Consider the following 16,764-nt stretch of genomic DNA (forward strand, 5'->3'; position numbering starts at 1 on the left):
TATGAAATAAAAAATCCCATATGTAGCCTTGATATAGCAGGACCCCCCCCCAACCAAATATCTAAAATATTATTAAACATTGTTTTCTATAGGAAATCATTGTTTAAACATTGGATAGTTGTATATTTAAAATTAAATATAATAAATTATTCTTGAATTAAAGGGGTAGAAACCTCGGACTCAAATACACGACAATTTGTCATACAATTGATCTGTTCAGCTTGGCAGGTCTGTAGATGGCACTATCAAGTTTACAGCAGCTCTCTTCGTCTAAAACAGGCCTGGATCCTGAGAAAACCTGGAGTGGGTCCCCTTTTTAAATACTCAATAACACAAGCTAAGCGGTAATATCGTTGAAATTAAAAAGCCCGGTTTTCTATGTATAGATAATAGGATACTATTTTTTGTTAATAAAAAGATATACATTATGTTTTAAAATGTACCTGTTGTTTAGTTTGGCAACTCCAGGTCCGTGCTGAGAATCCACTCCGGGTTTCCGGTGTCGTCCAAACTGTCAGTCTGCTGCTCCGGGAGGACAGGCGGGTAAAGATGTAAACACTGATCATAACTGATGGAGGCTCTGAGTTTGTTCCCTTATTAGACTTTATTGTGTTGCCTTTTTATCAGAAGTAACACTGCAGGTATAGCCTACATTTTCTGCTCTCTCTGCCGCCTTATAATATCTCTTATCTTAAGCTGCTAACGTTAAATAGACCAACCAAAGCTAATCTGTTAGCGGCTAAGTTAGCGTTAGCAAAAATAACACAACGTCTACGTATTATCCTTACTTCGCCGTTAATCTGTACAACGTTAAATTAATACCTTCCGTATCCTGATGAAACTTGATGGAGGAGTACGATCAGTTTGTACAGCATCAGCTCTCTCACCTGAGGACACGAGAAGAGGAGGCAAACACACCTTCACCTGCCTCCTCTCTCATCCGCTTCTATGGACGACCAGTCCTCCCTCCCCTGGTATGAAAGCTCTACTTCACTATGTTTCTGTTTAAAGCTTCATGATTCAGGTCTTTAATCTTTATTTAAGAGAAGGAATCGTGCTGAATACAAAATGAAGACTTAACATCTTTCTTACTCTTTGTCTATATTTAAGTGCCTTTGAGGAACTTTTCACATGTTATGAAACAGACTGAAATTAATTCTGATTACTCTAAGTGACCTACAAAAACAAACCAGACCATCAGCGACAAGATTGATTATCTCTACATAGGAATTTTTAATGCCTGAAACTGCTGGTGGGGGGTAGGCGTCAGACAAAGCGATTGACAGCACGCTGCCATTGTTTAGGGCAAAAATTTAATGTGAGTGATATATGACTGTTAAAGAAGGAGCAGGAGATTTTTTGTTAACTTAAAGTGGAATCTGGAAGATCTCAGTTTCGTTCTCTTTGGCGGCACCTTATGACGATAAAAGGCAATTGTGGGTGCATGCGTCCCACATAACAAGATGTCTACAGTTGGCTTCCTTTGTTAGGGCTGTAACTTGATTTTTTTTTCACGCTGACGGTTGCTTTCCTTTTTATTCTGTTTGCCTTCATTTGAGCATCGAATTTGTTTCTTTTTCTTTGGATTTTCACTAATTTTTGAAGTTGTGTGTCATCAATCTTTTCTTTGTTTGTGCAGCCATAGTAGATTACCGTTTACTCGCAACACTTGCAGAGACCAGAAAAGCAGCCGCTTAGCTCCGCCTACCCTCTCTGGCAGACCAACCACTGCTGGCTGATGGAAAACGCGTCACTAACTGGGCGCCGCTTGTGATTTTTTTCTGCTTAAGTCGCACCAGACACCCAGTCCATAATAATACTATATACTGCAAATGCAAAGGCTTCATCAGTAGGCCATAGGCTCAGTCACCATTGTATTACCTCATTCGGCAATAGATAGTGACTGAACAGACATTTCTTCAAGATTATTACTTTAAGCATGTACAGGACAAAATTGGCAAAGAGATAAGAGCTTTGTCCACAGGGGGTGCCAAAATCAACCAAAAGTTCCTCACAGGAGCTTTTATATCAGTCTTTTTCATCTCATTCTCATTCATCTTTGCTATATTTATTAGTTTCTCAGATGTTATTTATGAGATGCTTTGCACTATTCAATGTATTAAAAAGTTAGTGTATCTGCTCTGGACCAAATGATGTACGTTTTTCACTATCGCTGGACATTTGATCGACTAAAAAAATGCTTATTTTAGAAACAAAGTGCCAAACTAAAAGAAAGAAAATACTAGTAATGATATAGGCCCTGTTGTTAAATGTTAATGATGCCCTGTGTTTACCTTTATAACAGCTCTCAGGGGAACAGAGAGAGGAGATGCAGAGACACCGAGATGCTGCACAGAGAGCTGCTGTTCACAGGAAGCTGAAGGATGATCCAAGAATGACCTACGTGCAAACTATCCTACACAGTGTTCAGGTAACATCTCAAGCTTCAGCTATCCTTATATATTTCTAACATCGTATTCTTACATTACAATATTGCTTAAAGAACTTAAAGGACAGCTAATACAAACACGCTCTAATAGTTTTGAATGAATCGAGCCATAGTCAGATGTTATATTCTCTTGTAATGTTTTGTCAAACCGCACTATGCTTCAGACAAATGAGCAAACTCCTTTACTCTATGTTGACATTTGTTTCTGTGTGATCTTATGTATTGCAGCTTAGGAAGACGCCAACACTGGAGGAGTTGCTTCAAGAGTCAGAGATTAACACACAATCCTCATATTCATATAACACGCGTGGTGGTGGATCAGTGTCCCACAAGAATTGTTTCATAGGAACAAATACTGATCTATTGATCTCACCACCACCTGAAATGAAAGAAAAGGACAATGTTTCTCTTCCACCCTTTACATCAACTACATACAGTGCCTTTTTTGCCTCTAATGTGACACCTCAGCAGGAAGGATGCCTTATGGACCAGCATTACAGCCAACATGGATCACAGCAATGTCGCCTTAATGGTGCGAGCCACCAGTCCTCAGGTTACGTGACCTACGAGAATGTAGAAAACACCACCAGTGTGTCTGGAGGGGTGGATGAAGGCAGAGAGAGCCATGGCTTCGGCCCCTCGGAGGAAGCTTACAGTTTGGGTGGCTTTTTCCTTCACAACACCTCGAACACAATCGCTAAGATGCCAGATATTATTAGCTACCCTCCCATAGATGGAGAGGAGTTGGAGAGGAGCGGACTGGAATCATCCTTTTGTAACAACTATGAAGTAGTGAAAGACATTTGCTGCTCCTCACTCCAGGGGGATTCGGTCATTTGTGAGAATTTACCAGGAGAGACATTTGAAAGCAGCCAGGACGACAGCACAGAGGGTGAAGCTAATGTTTCTGTTACTACAATACTTGACCTTGACAATGACCACACTTTGGACAGAATGGAGGACCAAGTCTCTCTATCAGAAAACAGCAGCTTTTCAGAGCATCTGGAGTCATCACAAACATTAAGCCCTCATCACTGTCCAATAACAGAGCTGCATATTCAGCACGACCCCACAGAAACAGAATCAGCAGACAACCATGAAGACGAAGAAATGCCATCAGAGGAGCCTTATCGCTTCAGCCTCCAGGCCTTACTGAAGAAATCTCAGGAGTATCGGCGGCGCCAGCGGATGCTTAGGAACCATGCCAAAAACAGTAAAATCCAGGAGAGGACCCAAGAACAGCCAAGAGCAAGGGCGGAGGAGCCGAGCCTGTCCGATAAGGAAAATGACGAGTTCCCTCACAAGGGCAGCGTGACTGCGGAGGGGAAGAAAACTAAAGAGAGGAAAGGCACTTTTCAGAGCGAGCTTTTTGGGGAAAAGAAGAACTTTAAATCTGAAAGCACACGTTTAGCAGGAGACGAAAATATGAAGGACATCTCTAGTGTTGAGGAAGAAACCTTCAAAAACAATAAGCTGAACATTTCTCCAGAAATCTTGACAGCACCTAAACAAACCAGGGCCTTCACCCAGCAACAGCCTATGTCGACAGAAACCTCACCTGCTCAGGGGGCCTTTGTCTTGACCACAAGTCCCACAGGTTGTCATACAAGATCAGGGAAATATCACTCAATCCCAGCCCCTAATTTCTGTAGGAGTCCTGTTCACTGCAAAAGCAAAGTTAGTATTCAAGATGGAGAAGCTGTTGATGGAGCAGAAACCTCTAAGGTATTAGCTGATAATGGTTTGAATGAAGATAATCTTGGACATAAAGATAGTCGTACAGAAGTTCCTTCCACTGTGAATCTCATGGCTGAAGTTAATTTAGAAGGAGTTACTACCAGGAGTTCACAGCACATCGATCAGCTAGAGTCCAATCTGTCCGGTCTGAAAGTGCTGATCTCAGACCTGGAGTCCACACTGACAAAAAACTTCAGGCATCAGAGTCAAACTGAGATCAAACTGACTCAAAGTGATGATGATGATAGCAACGATGCAAAGCAAGACCAAAGGGAGCCTCTGAGAAGACAATCCTTAGACAATTTCCAGAACGTGCATGAAGATACAGGACCGGCACCCTGTGTCAGTGACGCAGATGACGTTCCCGTCATGGTGGAGGAAAAAGGAACTGAGGCAGTTCATCTAAGTGAGCTCAGGCTGGTTAAAACATTAGTCACAGAGAGAGGAAAGGATGAAGGTTCACGTACAGACAGACTTACAAAGAGTAATATTCAGCATGGCGGCTCTAGAAAGCAGCAGCCCCCAGCTAAATGTATCCTCTCTGTAGCCCAGCACCTACGAATTCCCGACATGTTCAGAAATATTTCCTCTGAAGCCACAGCTCCACGTGACGCCTCTGTGCTGTCAGACACCAGTAACCATCCTGTGGAAAGAAGGAACGAAGCAGCTGCAGATGGTCACAACTCATCCTGCTCACCATCTCTCAACCAGTCGTACGATGTGGAGGCACCGTCCGGCCTTTGGCTCCTTGATGGGTGCTGGTCTGCCTTGGGCACAAGAGGTCATCTTGTTCAGGAGAAACCCCTTACTCCTGAGAGTGAGGGTGACAGTCATGGTGGGGTACCCAAGGTAAAGCGCAGGCTGCTGATGCACATGACAGAGGAGACGCGGGAAAGGAATGCAGATGCTAGCAGAGGAGAAAGCTCTGTGGTCAGATCCAACTCCAGCACTCCTAAAGGTAAGACCAGAACGATACTGGGACAGGGATGGCAAATATGAGCTCAGAGAGGGGGAGTGTTTAACAGTAGTGCTTTTGAGAGTTTAGATTCTGGGAAAATAAAATAGATAGGGCTCGGAATCGAGTCAAAAACCTGGTCAGGTGTTGAAACAGAGCCAAGCAGACTCCTTGCCCTCCTCAACACAAAACACGTGGTTATAAACCCAGTAATGTGAGCTAAAGTCCACATTTTAATACTGTATGTTACCACTTACTTTCATATTTGCTGTCTTTAGCTGCAGTGCAGTGGAACGGAGACAATGACAGTCACAAAGACAAGCAGGAGCAGCTGAAACTGGCCCACGCTGCTCAGGTCAGAGCTCTGCAAGACGAGCACAGGAGACAGCAGGAAGAACTACTGCAGGTGAGACGATGGGGATGGATTATTGGTCATACTTGCGCTACCCGGTTTGAGGCAAACTCTGCATCTCTCTTTCGCCATGTTCGCCGGTCTGAATGGGGCCCAGTTGCTAACTTGAACCACTCCCACACTCGCCTATATGCTGTGATTGGCTCAGGGAACCACAACAGCGCCCCTCCTGAAAACGTCCCGCGCAGAGCAAAACAGAATAGATGCAGAGGGAAGGGTCTTATAAGGGTCTTGCAAGGGTCTGCACACACACTCACCAACACACATGTATAGAGGCACATAAGTGATGATTTATATTATATTTGTAAAAGTCTATATTTTATTTTTCTAGGAAAATCCTACTTATTATACCCTTTAATCAATACAGCCTAATTTAACTAATTGATTATACCTGTAACTAATTATAACATAAAGCTTACAAGCGGCCCAAAAATCTGATATAGATGTAAATGAACAAATACCCTAATAAAATAAAGTTGGCCTAATCGCTCCTATTGGCTTTCTTTAATTCAGTGATATGACTGATTGGATGGTATGATTGCATTTACAGCATATTGCTTCAAAAGTCTTAAATTTGACTCTGCAGAATACCTAAAAATCATTCCCATAAATGACACTTTTTTTTGCTATTTTTCACCATTATTTTTTGGCCATTTTGCCTTGATTTATTCGAGAGCTGAAGAGAGACAGGAAGTATTGGGAGAAGAGAGTGGGGGATGACATTCAGCAAAGGGCCGAGGGCGTGAGTCAAACCTGCGACTGCTGCATCGAGGACTGTTCCCTCTGTATATGGGGTGTCTGCTCTACCCAGCGCCCCATAAATTACTGTATTTACTCTTGTTTTAGTTACTTTTGCTAACACTAGGGTGCCTAGATTTTTCAAGTTATTTAGCCTTTTGTAATAACAATGTTTACAGCTGTGGAGGCTGTTTGGAGAGAAATGACAGGAAATGAAGGGTTGAGAGATGCAACAAAGTCCCCAGCTGCGATTCAATTGTGGAAGTCGTTAATGCTCATGGTTGGCATCTGAATCCCTGAGAACAGCTATACTCTATACTGTACTTTAATTTTACATTCGACTTTTCATAAACATGTTTCTTTCCCTGAGCGACAAAACAGCAGTAAAGCAACCACAAGAATAAAAACCTGAAATTACATGTTCCTAAAGCTACCAAACATTTCTTATTTTTAAACATCGTTCAGACAAAGTCACACCGATATTTCCTCCATCCCATTGCCCCGCGTCTTGCACTAGATTGCATCACATATTGCTGTACAGATCTCGCACTACGTAACTCCAGTACAGCAACCATAATTCACTCTACAAAGGTTTCTGACTCCACCCAAAGTCACCTTTGAGTTTGAATTAATGATCAGTCCCAGTGTTTCCACCTTCTTACAATGAGAATAACATTTCACTGAGCTCTGATGTAACATTGACCCAAAGTGGTTTTTTGAAACAATAAAGGAACGATTTGGCACAGTTCCACATGTGCCAACACACACTCACAGACACACACAGACACACACACAATGTCGCCCTACCTGTTAGAGCGTGCTTCTGGAGACCTGGGTCGTGGGCAGACTACAGACATCTGCTCATTACAAGAGACCTTCAGACTCTCCCCAGTAAAAAAAACACACAGGGATTCTACCATAAATGTTTCATTACATCCCTAAGAGGCGAGCTGGCATGGTTGCCTCTTTCTCTGAGTGTGTGTGTGTATGTGTGTGTGTGTACGCGCACACATGCAAGGCTTCAAGGACGCCTGCTGCTCTCTGGCAACCAGTTCCCGTTCCTTCAGCTTGTCTCTGTATTTGTTCTTGGCCGGTGTCCTTGCCCTATTAATCACAGTCTCAGTTTAATTTATGTATCCTTAACAACAATATAATTAACATAAGCTGTTTAATAAAAAGACTTCTCTCCGCCTCCCCTCTGTCCCTCCATCATTTGTGATGTGAGGAGCGAGCGCACTGGCTGGACTCTCTGGTGGAGAGGAGGAGGGGAGCAAGGGAATTGACACAGAAAAGGAAAGGATAATTTGTTTAATTCATGAGCGTCTGTGGTTAAGTGCCAGATCGTCCCGCCGAGTGCCACTGCTAATGGTCCCTTCTCCTTCTCCCCTTTTTTCCTCTCCTCTCCTCCCATACCTCTCTTTGTTTTCTCTCCTTCCTCCTCCGACGCCGTTTTTACTCTCTGGCCGTATTAATTTCCTCCATCTCTCCTGTCTCATCATCCCCGTCATCCCTCTCATCCTCTGCTCCCTCTCATCTCATCCCTCTTGCCTCTGTGCCCCGTCTCCCCCCTTCTGTCTCTTCCTCTCTACCCTCAATTAATTTCTTCCTCCTGCCTCATTTGCTGTCCTTTCCAATTCAATATTTTCCAACCTTGCCTGCTCCCAAATGCGCCCGGCGTGCATGCACCCACACATTCACTTCTCCTCTTATTCCTTCTCCTGTCTGTCTCTCTGTCTGTCTCTCTCTCAGACGTTGGCCGTGCGTTTCCGCCTCCTCCAGAGCGTGTCCTTCCCCTGCTCCATGTCAGGCTCACGTCTTGGGGACACGCTGACCTTTACCAGCCTCTCTCAGGTATAACCACCACATTTTTCACTAATTTCAGAGATGTGGAAAGCTTGTCCTGCTGATCTTTGTGTCCGAAATGTTTCCATTCATCACCAGTTTGCTGACACACTCGTGTGAAACAGATACTCCCCCCTCGATGTCTTAATCCTCACCAGTACCCTCAATCATCTGTTGAAGATGTGTAAACTGTATTCAATCCAGCTGCTTAGATTCAGTTAGCCTTTACTTGTGCAACAAACATGTTCCTTTAATGGAACAGCTGCAGAATCAACAGGTGACTGACAGCACACGAGCTTCTTATTATTCTTCTTATTATTCTCTATTATAATGATGAGCTGTGAGTCCACTTGTGTTGATTTGCTAAACAGATGCCAACCAAAAGACCTTGAGAATCTGCGCGGGAAATTAATTGGTTGTCATTGATGGAATTAGCATTCTCCTCTCTCTTCCCCTCTGGTCCTCATTATTCAGCCCTCTCATCAGTCGCTCTCCCCTCTTCCTCCTCTTCCTCAGCCCTCCAGCCCTCTCTCAGAGCGCTGCCGCCCCCTGCTGTTAGCGGCTGTGAAAGGTTTTCTAACTCGCAGGCTGCTGAGGACGGAGAGAGTGGCGCAGCTGGTGCGCACCATCAGGGTGAGTTGTGATAGCACTGTCACGTCTGTCTCCAGCAGCACTTTGTCTTATTTTAAGAAAATGAACAAAAGCAGCTATGAGTGTGTGTTTGTGTGTTTGACCTGTAGGACACACAGCAGCTCCTGCAGGCCCTCCTGCAGCAGCAGAGCCCCGGCAGAGGAGAGCTGTATAGCAGACAGGACCTCTTGTTGCAGGAGAGAGTCACTCTGCAGGTATTAAAGCAAAAACAAGTTGTAAACATCTGTTAACCTCTCTCCTCTCCTCCTCTCCACCGCACACGGAGCAATTATTCCCTCCATTAGCAGTTTCCACAACGAATACTGCAATTACACGCATTCATTCAAGCTGCCGTCTGCTCTGTAATTGTTTCCCACTCCAGCTGCGTGCGGCACGTTATGAGGTCAGCGACATATTCTTCAGCCTGTCAGCCGATGAAAGGATGCAGCTGATCAGCTGGGACCGAGAGCTGGCCAGGGAGAGAGAGCTCAGACGACAGGTAACCTCTACAGAAGCTCTACAGCACTACACTTACAGAATTTTGTAAGGGGAAAGTCCTGTGGAGGTATGGTTAGTGCTGAAATTACAGCTGGATGCAAAAAGCATTTAGTTGCACATGTGATCAAAATCTAATTAATTAAATTTAGTACTAGCCAGACCTCTCAGAGCACCAACATTTCATCATGCTTCACAATTAGTCTGCTGGGTAACAACAACATCGGAGCTTTATTTTCCTGGGCAGTACTCATGTTGTTGATCTACTTCCTTTAAAGTTGGCAGAAAGGACTTAAACGTTGATTCTGCACTGTTTGAATCAACAGTTCCTTTCTTTTAACACATGTAGTTATACTTTGTAAGTGGTGAAAATACTAAGCTCTTCTGTGTTATTACATAATTACAACACATATTACGTATGTGTTTCTTCTTGTGTTTGTGTGTGCTTGTTTAGAGTGGGCACACAGGCCGTCCCAGAGGAAAGAGTTCACTGTCGGCTGCGACACAAAAATCCCTGCAGAGGAAGAGAGGAATGATGTGAGTTTTCACTGGATTATTTTCTTCAGGACTCTGGATAACTTAAGTGTTATTGTGTAGTGTGTAGTGTAATGCGTGCATTTGTGGAGATGTGGACAAAGTGATTACCAGTAGAGAAACAATAAAAGATAAAGGAATGGCATATAATCATTAGGGCTGTAAAAACAACGGCTTAGTGCTGGGCGATATGGCCAAAATCTTATATCACGATATAGAATTTTTCATATCTCGATAACGATCTATATCACAATATATCATGTTTTCTGGTCATTTAACAAATAATTAGTCTGTATGAAATAACCACATGGTAAAGCCTATTTTTTTGATAATTTGACAAAGCAAATTCTTGATTGCATGTTTTTAAGAAGTGTTGCAGCCAACTAAAAACAGCAATGCTAGGTTGTCAGAGGTTATTTTTTAAATGTTCCACGACCAGCTAAGGAAATCTTTTTTCACAAGCACTGCCCTCGTCAGTGGCTAAGAACTTGCCTTTTCTTCCCTCCAGGATCCAGAAAAGGGCAGCAGGAAGGCCGAGGGGAGCTGTGACGAGGACCGGACACAACGCTGGATCCTCTGCCGAGCAGCCGCAGGAAACCAAACGAGAACTCAGAGCAAATCCTCAGAGGGTCCCCAAGAGCACTTACTCCTCTAGACCCCGATGACACTCTCCTAATTGGCCCCAATGAGGACCTTTTAATAAAGCCTCTAGTGATTACATGAATATTGTATAACTAATCATTGGAGAGTTCCAAAATCCAAATTTGACACTAAGAGAGATCTGCTGCTGGCGTCCTTTGAATTTTTTCACACTGTACAACCGGAGTGTAATATAGTTAAGGCAGTCCCTCTTTCTCACAGGTTACAGAGCTGTTTCATATTGAGGGGATGCTAAAGGGGGGACAAAAGGACACCAGAGCCACTCTGTCTGACGTTAGTGGGGAAAATGTTGATATGGTTAAAAAAACACTGGTATCCATCCAGACTCTGTGTTGTACCTGGAAGGTGCTTTTGTTTCACTTACAGCGGACATTTTGACATTTGTCACAGCAGGCAAAGCACAGATATGATGCACAACACTAATCATGGTGAATTCAGTAAGCCAATGGTGCCCAATCAGGGGGTCTAAATGTTTATCCTGCAAGATGATTAGCACAGGAACATGCAAAAATATTTACAATATATGCAACATCTAAGCCTTGTTACTGAATGGTTTACGTCCTACCTCAAAAACTGCTCAAAGCAACCCATATGTAGAGGAAAGATAACTCCTTGGCTTTGACATGCATCCTTTCAAGGAGTCACATGTTGCAGAGTAAACATGCAATTAGTTACTTGCACAATACCAGTTAACTAAAACACCTAACTAAAAAACAGCCATGGTTAAAGTTGTTAATGACACCTGTGCTTATGCTGTTATGGTTTATCAACATGTCTTCTGTAAAAGGGTCGTTAACCAGTATGTCAGTTCACTCTTAAGCTCTGTTCATAATGTATTGTATGTTAGCAGACATGTTCATACCCAGCTCCAGATCTTAGTGTTACTTGAATAGTGTGTTTCTCCCAAGTGTTGCCTTAAATATTCTTCTGAGAGTATTTTGTTTACATGTTTGCCAAAGAACATGTAGACATTTGCATTTTTGAGGCTTTTGTAACTGTTTTATATCTTATTTATTTGTAAGTGGTTGGTAATAAATGTTTTTTAAACGCTTTGAAATTGCTCTGAAGTTTGTTAAAGCTGAAGCCATAGCTTGATTAATAACATTTACAGACTCCCAGCAGCAGGGGGCGCTGCTAGCCGCGTTAGCTCCTCTTTACACGGACAACATCCGGCCCGACTGTAGTTGGTCGCTAGGGGCTTTAAGCAGTGTTATGAATAGAGCTTCTTCTCAGCTGATTTAACTCAGGATGGCAGAGGAGGCAGACACTGGTTTGTCTTTGCGGACGGAGAGGAAAGCGCTGGAAAAGGCAAAAATATTGCAACGAGAAAGCGAGAGGAAGATATTTAGACTGGTAAGACGACCTAATATAACACCTAATATGTAGCCTGTTTGTCCGGTTAGCTGAATAAACCAGGCTAGCTGGCTAAAGTAGCAGTTGTTTACTGTGTGTGTGTTTGTTAGCCGGTGAGTCTGACCACGTTTTTCTGCCCTTATAAATAACTGAAGGTTGGACGAGTCCTGAAGAAACCGGAGGCTGAGCGGTCGGAGGAGGAGGCCGCTGTGTTACTGCTGCACAGAGAGACTGTGGAGGAGCTCTGCAAGAGAGAAGTCCGCAGAAATGTGCTCAAGAGGAAGCAGGATGAGGTGAGCCTCTCAGGTGTAGTTGGGGTTTGCTATTTGGCTAACTGGCTTGGTGGGGTCTCAGCTGAAGAAGTTTCATTTGTTTTTTTATGTTTTGTAGGTTAATAAATTACCTTAATTCATATTTTCTAAGCGTATCACATGTTTATTTGTGTATTATGAGTAGAAGTATCAAGTATTAATGTATTTAGATGTTCTTAGTTACTTTCCAGAATTGACCAAATCATTTGACGCCACACAATATAACAGTATATTAGAGGCATGGCCTGATTCAAAATGTTGAATGACTTGCAAGAAATATTAAAACATTAATCAGTGCATCCAAAAATCAGTAAGGATGCACTGCTTGCTTTTGTTTGTTTCTTTCTGTTACACAGAAGGTATAAACAGATATGGCCTGACCCTTCATGATCAGGCCCCAGAATATGTGGCTGAACATATTCACCCCTACCTGTCAACTCGCCCCCTCTGGTCAAACATGCTAAATTTGCTTTCTGTTCCACACATCAACCTTAAGACCTGCAGTGATGGAGCTTATCGGGCCACAGCTATGCTTTGCCCACATCCTTGCGGTTTGCTGGAACTGTTGATATCTTCAAACGTCAGTTATAAACATACCTGTTTAGACCATCCAAGGTATTGTTAATGTACTGTGTATTTTATTATTTGTTGTGTCTGGCATTGATGTTTTAAACTTTGTACGCTTTTTTAATGTGGCTTATATGGACATCGTATCTGTCATGTTTGTGATGTCATTGTAAATCACTTTGTGACCTATGTCTGTTAAAAGCACTATATCAATGAACTTTACTTACATAAAATGATTTAGAGAATGGCACAAAGTAGGATGACAAATCAGACAGAAATATGTGGTTGTTAACTTAAAACATCTTATTTTCCTGTCCTATCTTCAGGTGTTCGATGAAGCTGATGAGCTTAAAAATAAAGTCAGGCAGCTCGCTGATGCAGTCAAACAAGCAAAGCACCTGGTAGTTTACACTGGAGCCGGTATCAGCACGGTACGTCAAACTTTGCATCTTTAGTTCCCTTTTCATCTTAAATCTTTCACAGGACTGATGGTGTCTTTCCTTTCAGGCAGCTTCTATCCCAGACTACAGGGGTCCTAATGGTGTGTGGACACAGCTACAGAAGGGACGCACAGTCAGGTGAGATATGAAATCTTTTTCATGTTTTTTTAAAGGAAAAGAGACACTTATACAATCTTGTTCCATTTCATATACAGCTCGTCTGACCTGAGTAAAGCTGAGCCGACCCTCACACACATGTGCATTAGGATGTTGTATAAGGAAAAGCTGGTAAGTGAAACCTAGATGAATAACTTTACTGACAGATGTTTCTTTGCTCTTTTCTCATACTGGTATGTACATTAGCGTTTGTTTGTGTGTTTGTCTTTAAAGGTACAGCATGTTGTTTCTCAAAACTGTGATGGACTTCACTTACGTAGTGGACTGTCCAGACAGGCCCTGTCTGAGCTTCATGGAAACATGTTTATTGAGGTGAGACACACACATCCTCAGCCTTTTACTTTTTCAGTTGCTGACTCACTCTCAGACACACAAAAAACACGCTGTTGTCCTCAGCCGCTTGCCTCTAATCACGCTGAAATCAAAGATACAGACCCCCTTGCCCCCTAGACAGTGTAGATATTGTTCTACTGAATTTGCAGTGCTGTCTCCAAAATTGAGAGGGTTCTTAGGTTCCCTGACAAGCAGTTTTTTATCCTATCCCCAGGTTTGTACATCCTGTTCTCCAGTCAGGGAGTATGTGCGTTTATTTGACGTGACGGAGCGGACATCGCTGCATCGACACGGGACAGGTCGCAGGTGCACCCACTGTGGAGGCGAGCTCAGGGACACCATAGTGCACTTTGGAGAGCGTGGGACACTGGAGCAACCTCTCAACTGGAAGGGAGCTGCAGAGGCTGCCAAGATGGCGGATGTTATCCTCTGCTTAGGCTCCAGTCTAAAGGTAGGGTTTATTAATGTCAGTGTGTAAATATGAAGCAGTTTTGTAGAATCTGTCATTGAACACAAGATTGTCCTTTATATTGCAGATTACATCACTCATATTTGTTAACATGCTATAGACACAAGCCTAATGAATACTTAACTTTCCTCATCGCAGAGCAATAATAAACTGTAAAAATACATTGTCACATATTGATTTTAGAGTCTTGCCTTAATCAACGTGAATTAAATATCATGTAAACACATTTATTGAGACATTTCATTGATGTATTTTATATAATTTGTAGCAATGTCATCCTCATCAGCTGTTTCTTGCTCTTCTAGGTGCTAAAGAAATATGCCTGTCTGTGGAGCATGAACAGACCAGCAAGTAAAAGGCCCAAACTCTACATTGTTAACCTCCAGGTACATTTAGCTTTTAGACAATTTTTTTGATGATTAAAATGTGATTGAGTACTGGCTAACCATTGGCTAAATGTATGAGTGTGCTTTTGTTCCAGTGGACTCCAAAAGATGATCTGGCAGTGCTGAAAATTAATGGCAAGTGTGATGATGTCATGAGGCTCCTAATGGAGGAACTGAGCATTCAGATTCCTGTCTATGACCGGTAAGGACCAAATGAAGTTATAACACCCTATATTCACATAACACTTAGGAATATTGTCCTCTTTTCTATGAAATTAGCTATTTAGCTAAATTTACATGCATCATTTAAACTTTATATTTTTTTATTGTTGGTGGTGTATGGTGTATGCCCATTTTACTCTCTCTGTCTCTGTCTCTTTCTCTGTCTCTGTCTCTCTCTTACTCACACACAGTAAATAAAAAGATAAGTCCAGCTTTGTGAATGCATGTGTAAAGTGTCAATCCTTCTGTCCCATCAGGGTGGAGGACCCCATCTTCAGTCTTGCCACACCTCTGCAGCCACAAGAGGTTGACAGCCGTACTCGTGAGGTCATAGCTCCCCCTCATGAGCAGGAGGACGTCTTGCCTGACCACATGGAGCAGACAGAAGAAGCCAGAGCTGTGCAGGGCGGCTGGTTTGGGCGAGGCTATGGCAAGGGAAGGAAGAAGAAGAAAGCTGTATAGTCTTATAGATGCATACTCATCGTGTGTGTGACCTGATCAATCCCACTGAGGGATTCAAATATCAGTTCTATCATGAAGATGAGTGGGACTCCACGGTGCTGTTATGCATCGGTAACCAGATGCAAGTTGTGTCGCGTGTTTGTGTGTGTGTGTGTGTGTTACAGAGAACAAAATAGGTTTGAGTATTTGTCATTTGCAAATGGCACTTTGCAACAGCAACATTTTGTCTTATACATCATGCAGTTCTCTTCAACCAGACCCTAAAGTGGTTTTGGTTCTACCTTTATGGCAGCTTAGCGAGCAGTGTTACATGGTCACTCACGGTCTGCTGGTTGTCTGCTCTGTCCCTCTTATAGTATGAACCTCACAACCACTCATGGTGTAGTACAGTATAAAGCCAACAGGTGGTGAATGATCTCAGAAGATAAGATTGCCTTCCTGACTTGAGTATGGGCTGATACCGAGTACCCTTCAGATACTGGTGCCAAAAATACAATGTACATAATATTGGTGGAAAAACATTGATTGCTGAGATTTTTCTAGCTTTGACAAACATTACATATTCTGCCTTTACCATATTGTTATTGTTTGTAATTGATAATTTTTTTGAGCTTATTGATTATGTAATCGGAACAGTGCATTGACGAGTATACTCAACAATACCGATACTGTATTTTAGGCAGTAACGAAGGCCAATACAGATACTGGTGTCAGTATTGGAACAACACTTATCTATATGTAGGTGGAAATACTGATGTCTTAAGGATACTGTTTATAGGTAGCATATGCCAGAAGAACAGCAGTAGTCCACCAATGGACAATTTTTGTTTCTTGTACTGCCAGGTTTAAGAGATTTAACATGTATTGTTTGGAGTACAACATATTTTTGTAGTATTTTTTTAATGGTATAAACATTGTTAAATGTACCTTTATCATTGTTGTTTGTTTTAAAGGAATATTTGTTTACTTAAATTATTTCCTGAGCTAACAGTCTACCGTCACTCCGCTGTCACTTATCCTCAGGTTTGCAGGCTATGTAGTACAGCTACTACTGAACCTTGGTTTACTGAAGTTGTTGAGTTTTCCTACGTTTACATTTTTATCTTGATGAAGAAATTCTGCTGCTGTATTTTTATTTTTTTATTTTTTACAGCAATGAAAGAAAGTAGATTTTTGAATTTTTACTTACATTTTGAGAAGTTCTTAATTTGTTTGATGTTTAAGTCACTGTTTACTTGGGTGATTGCAAAATGTGTCTATCAAAATGTCTCAGGAAGATCCACTGTTATTAAATATCTCATCGTGTTCCACCGCATAGTGTCATAGACTCGCCATTAGAAGCCAGTGGTCAGCATTCCTAAAACCCCAACCAGAGGTTAAAGTGGATGTTAAGACTCCTTGGTCTTCATTGTATTTTGCAAAAAAAAAAAGATGTTATATTTGTGAGACAATAAAGTATTGCTCATTTTGTATGTGTATCTTATAATTTAACATTTCATTGTACTAGCCCTTGCTATAAATCAGTATTTATGTTACAGCAGACTTGATTTATAGTTTTGACTTGAATTTCTTTTAACATTACATTCCTATTG

At 42.2% G+C, this 16,764-nt stretch overlaps 2 protein-coding genes across 2 annotated transcripts; both read left to right on the forward strand.

Moving 5' to 3' along the window:
• The first annotated feature begins 845 nt into the window (after nucleotides 1-845).
• Nucleotides 846-11,502, forward strand: cp110 (centriolar coiled-coil protein 110). Its single transcript, XM_069665378.1, has 10 exons — nucleotides 846-974; nucleotides 2,306-2,431; nucleotides 2,678-5,144; nucleotides 5,420-5,547; nucleotides 8,041-8,142; nucleotides 8,608-8,766; nucleotides 8,874-8,978; nucleotides 9,146-9,262; nucleotides 9,713-9,795; nucleotides 10,301-11,502. The coding sequence occupies exons 1-10, from the start codon at nucleotides 846-848 to the stop codon at nucleotides 10,455-10,457; spliced, it is 3,573 nt and encodes a 1,190-aa protein (XP_069521479.1). The 3' UTR covers nucleotides 10,458-11,502.
• Nucleotides 11,503-11,648: 146 nt separating this feature from the next.
• sirt7 (sirtuin 7) lies at nucleotides 11,649-16,644 on the forward strand. Its single transcript, XM_069665973.1, has 10 exons — nucleotides 11,649-11,805; nucleotides 11,961-12,098; nucleotides 13,010-13,114; nucleotides 13,191-13,261; nucleotides 13,339-13,411; nucleotides 13,514-13,612; nucleotides 13,848-14,084; nucleotides 14,408-14,488; nucleotides 14,584-14,690; nucleotides 14,968-16,644. The coding sequence occupies exons 1-10, from the start codon at nucleotides 11,701-11,703 to the stop codon at nucleotides 15,170-15,172; spliced, it is 1,221 nt and encodes a 406-aa protein (XP_069522074.1). The 5' UTR covers nucleotides 11,649-11,700; the 3' UTR covers nucleotides 15,173-16,644.
• The last annotated feature ends 120 nt before the right edge of the window (nucleotides 16,645-16,764 follow it).

Source organism: Semicossyphus pulcher, unplaced genomic scaffold, assembly GCF_022749685.1.
Source record: "Semicossyphus pulcher isolate SPU_LCO1_2020_fin unplaced genomic scaffold, fSemPul1.0.p SCAF_17, whole genome shotgun sequence".
Lineage (NCBI taxonomy): Eukaryota > Metazoa > Chordata > Actinopteri > Labriformes > Labridae > Semicossyphus > Semicossyphus pulcher.

Coding starts and splice junctions, on each gene's coding strand:
- cp110 (XM_069665378.1), top strand. CDS start 846: ATGGAGGAGTACGATCAGTTTGTACAGCATCAGCTCTCTCACCTGAGG. Junction 975..2,305: donor GACCAGTCCTCCCTCCCCTG/GTATGAAAGCTC, acceptor CCTTTATAACAG/CTCTCAGGGGAACAGAGAGA. Junction 8,979..9,145: donor AGGAGAGAGTCACTCTGCAG/GTATTAAAGCAA, acceptor TTCCCACTCCAG/CTGCGTGCGGCACGTTATGA.
- sirt7 (XM_069665973.1), top strand. CDS start 11,701: ATGGCAGAGGAGGCAGACACTGGTTTGTCTTTGCGGACGGAGAGGAAA. Junction 13,115..13,190: donor CTGGAGCCGGTATCAGCACG/GTACGTCAAACT, acceptor CTTTCCTTTCAG/GCAGCTTCTATCCCAGACTA. Junction 13,262..13,338: donor CAGAAGGGACGCACAGTCAG/GTGAGATATGAA, acceptor TTTCATATACAG/CTCGTCTGACCTGAGTAAAG.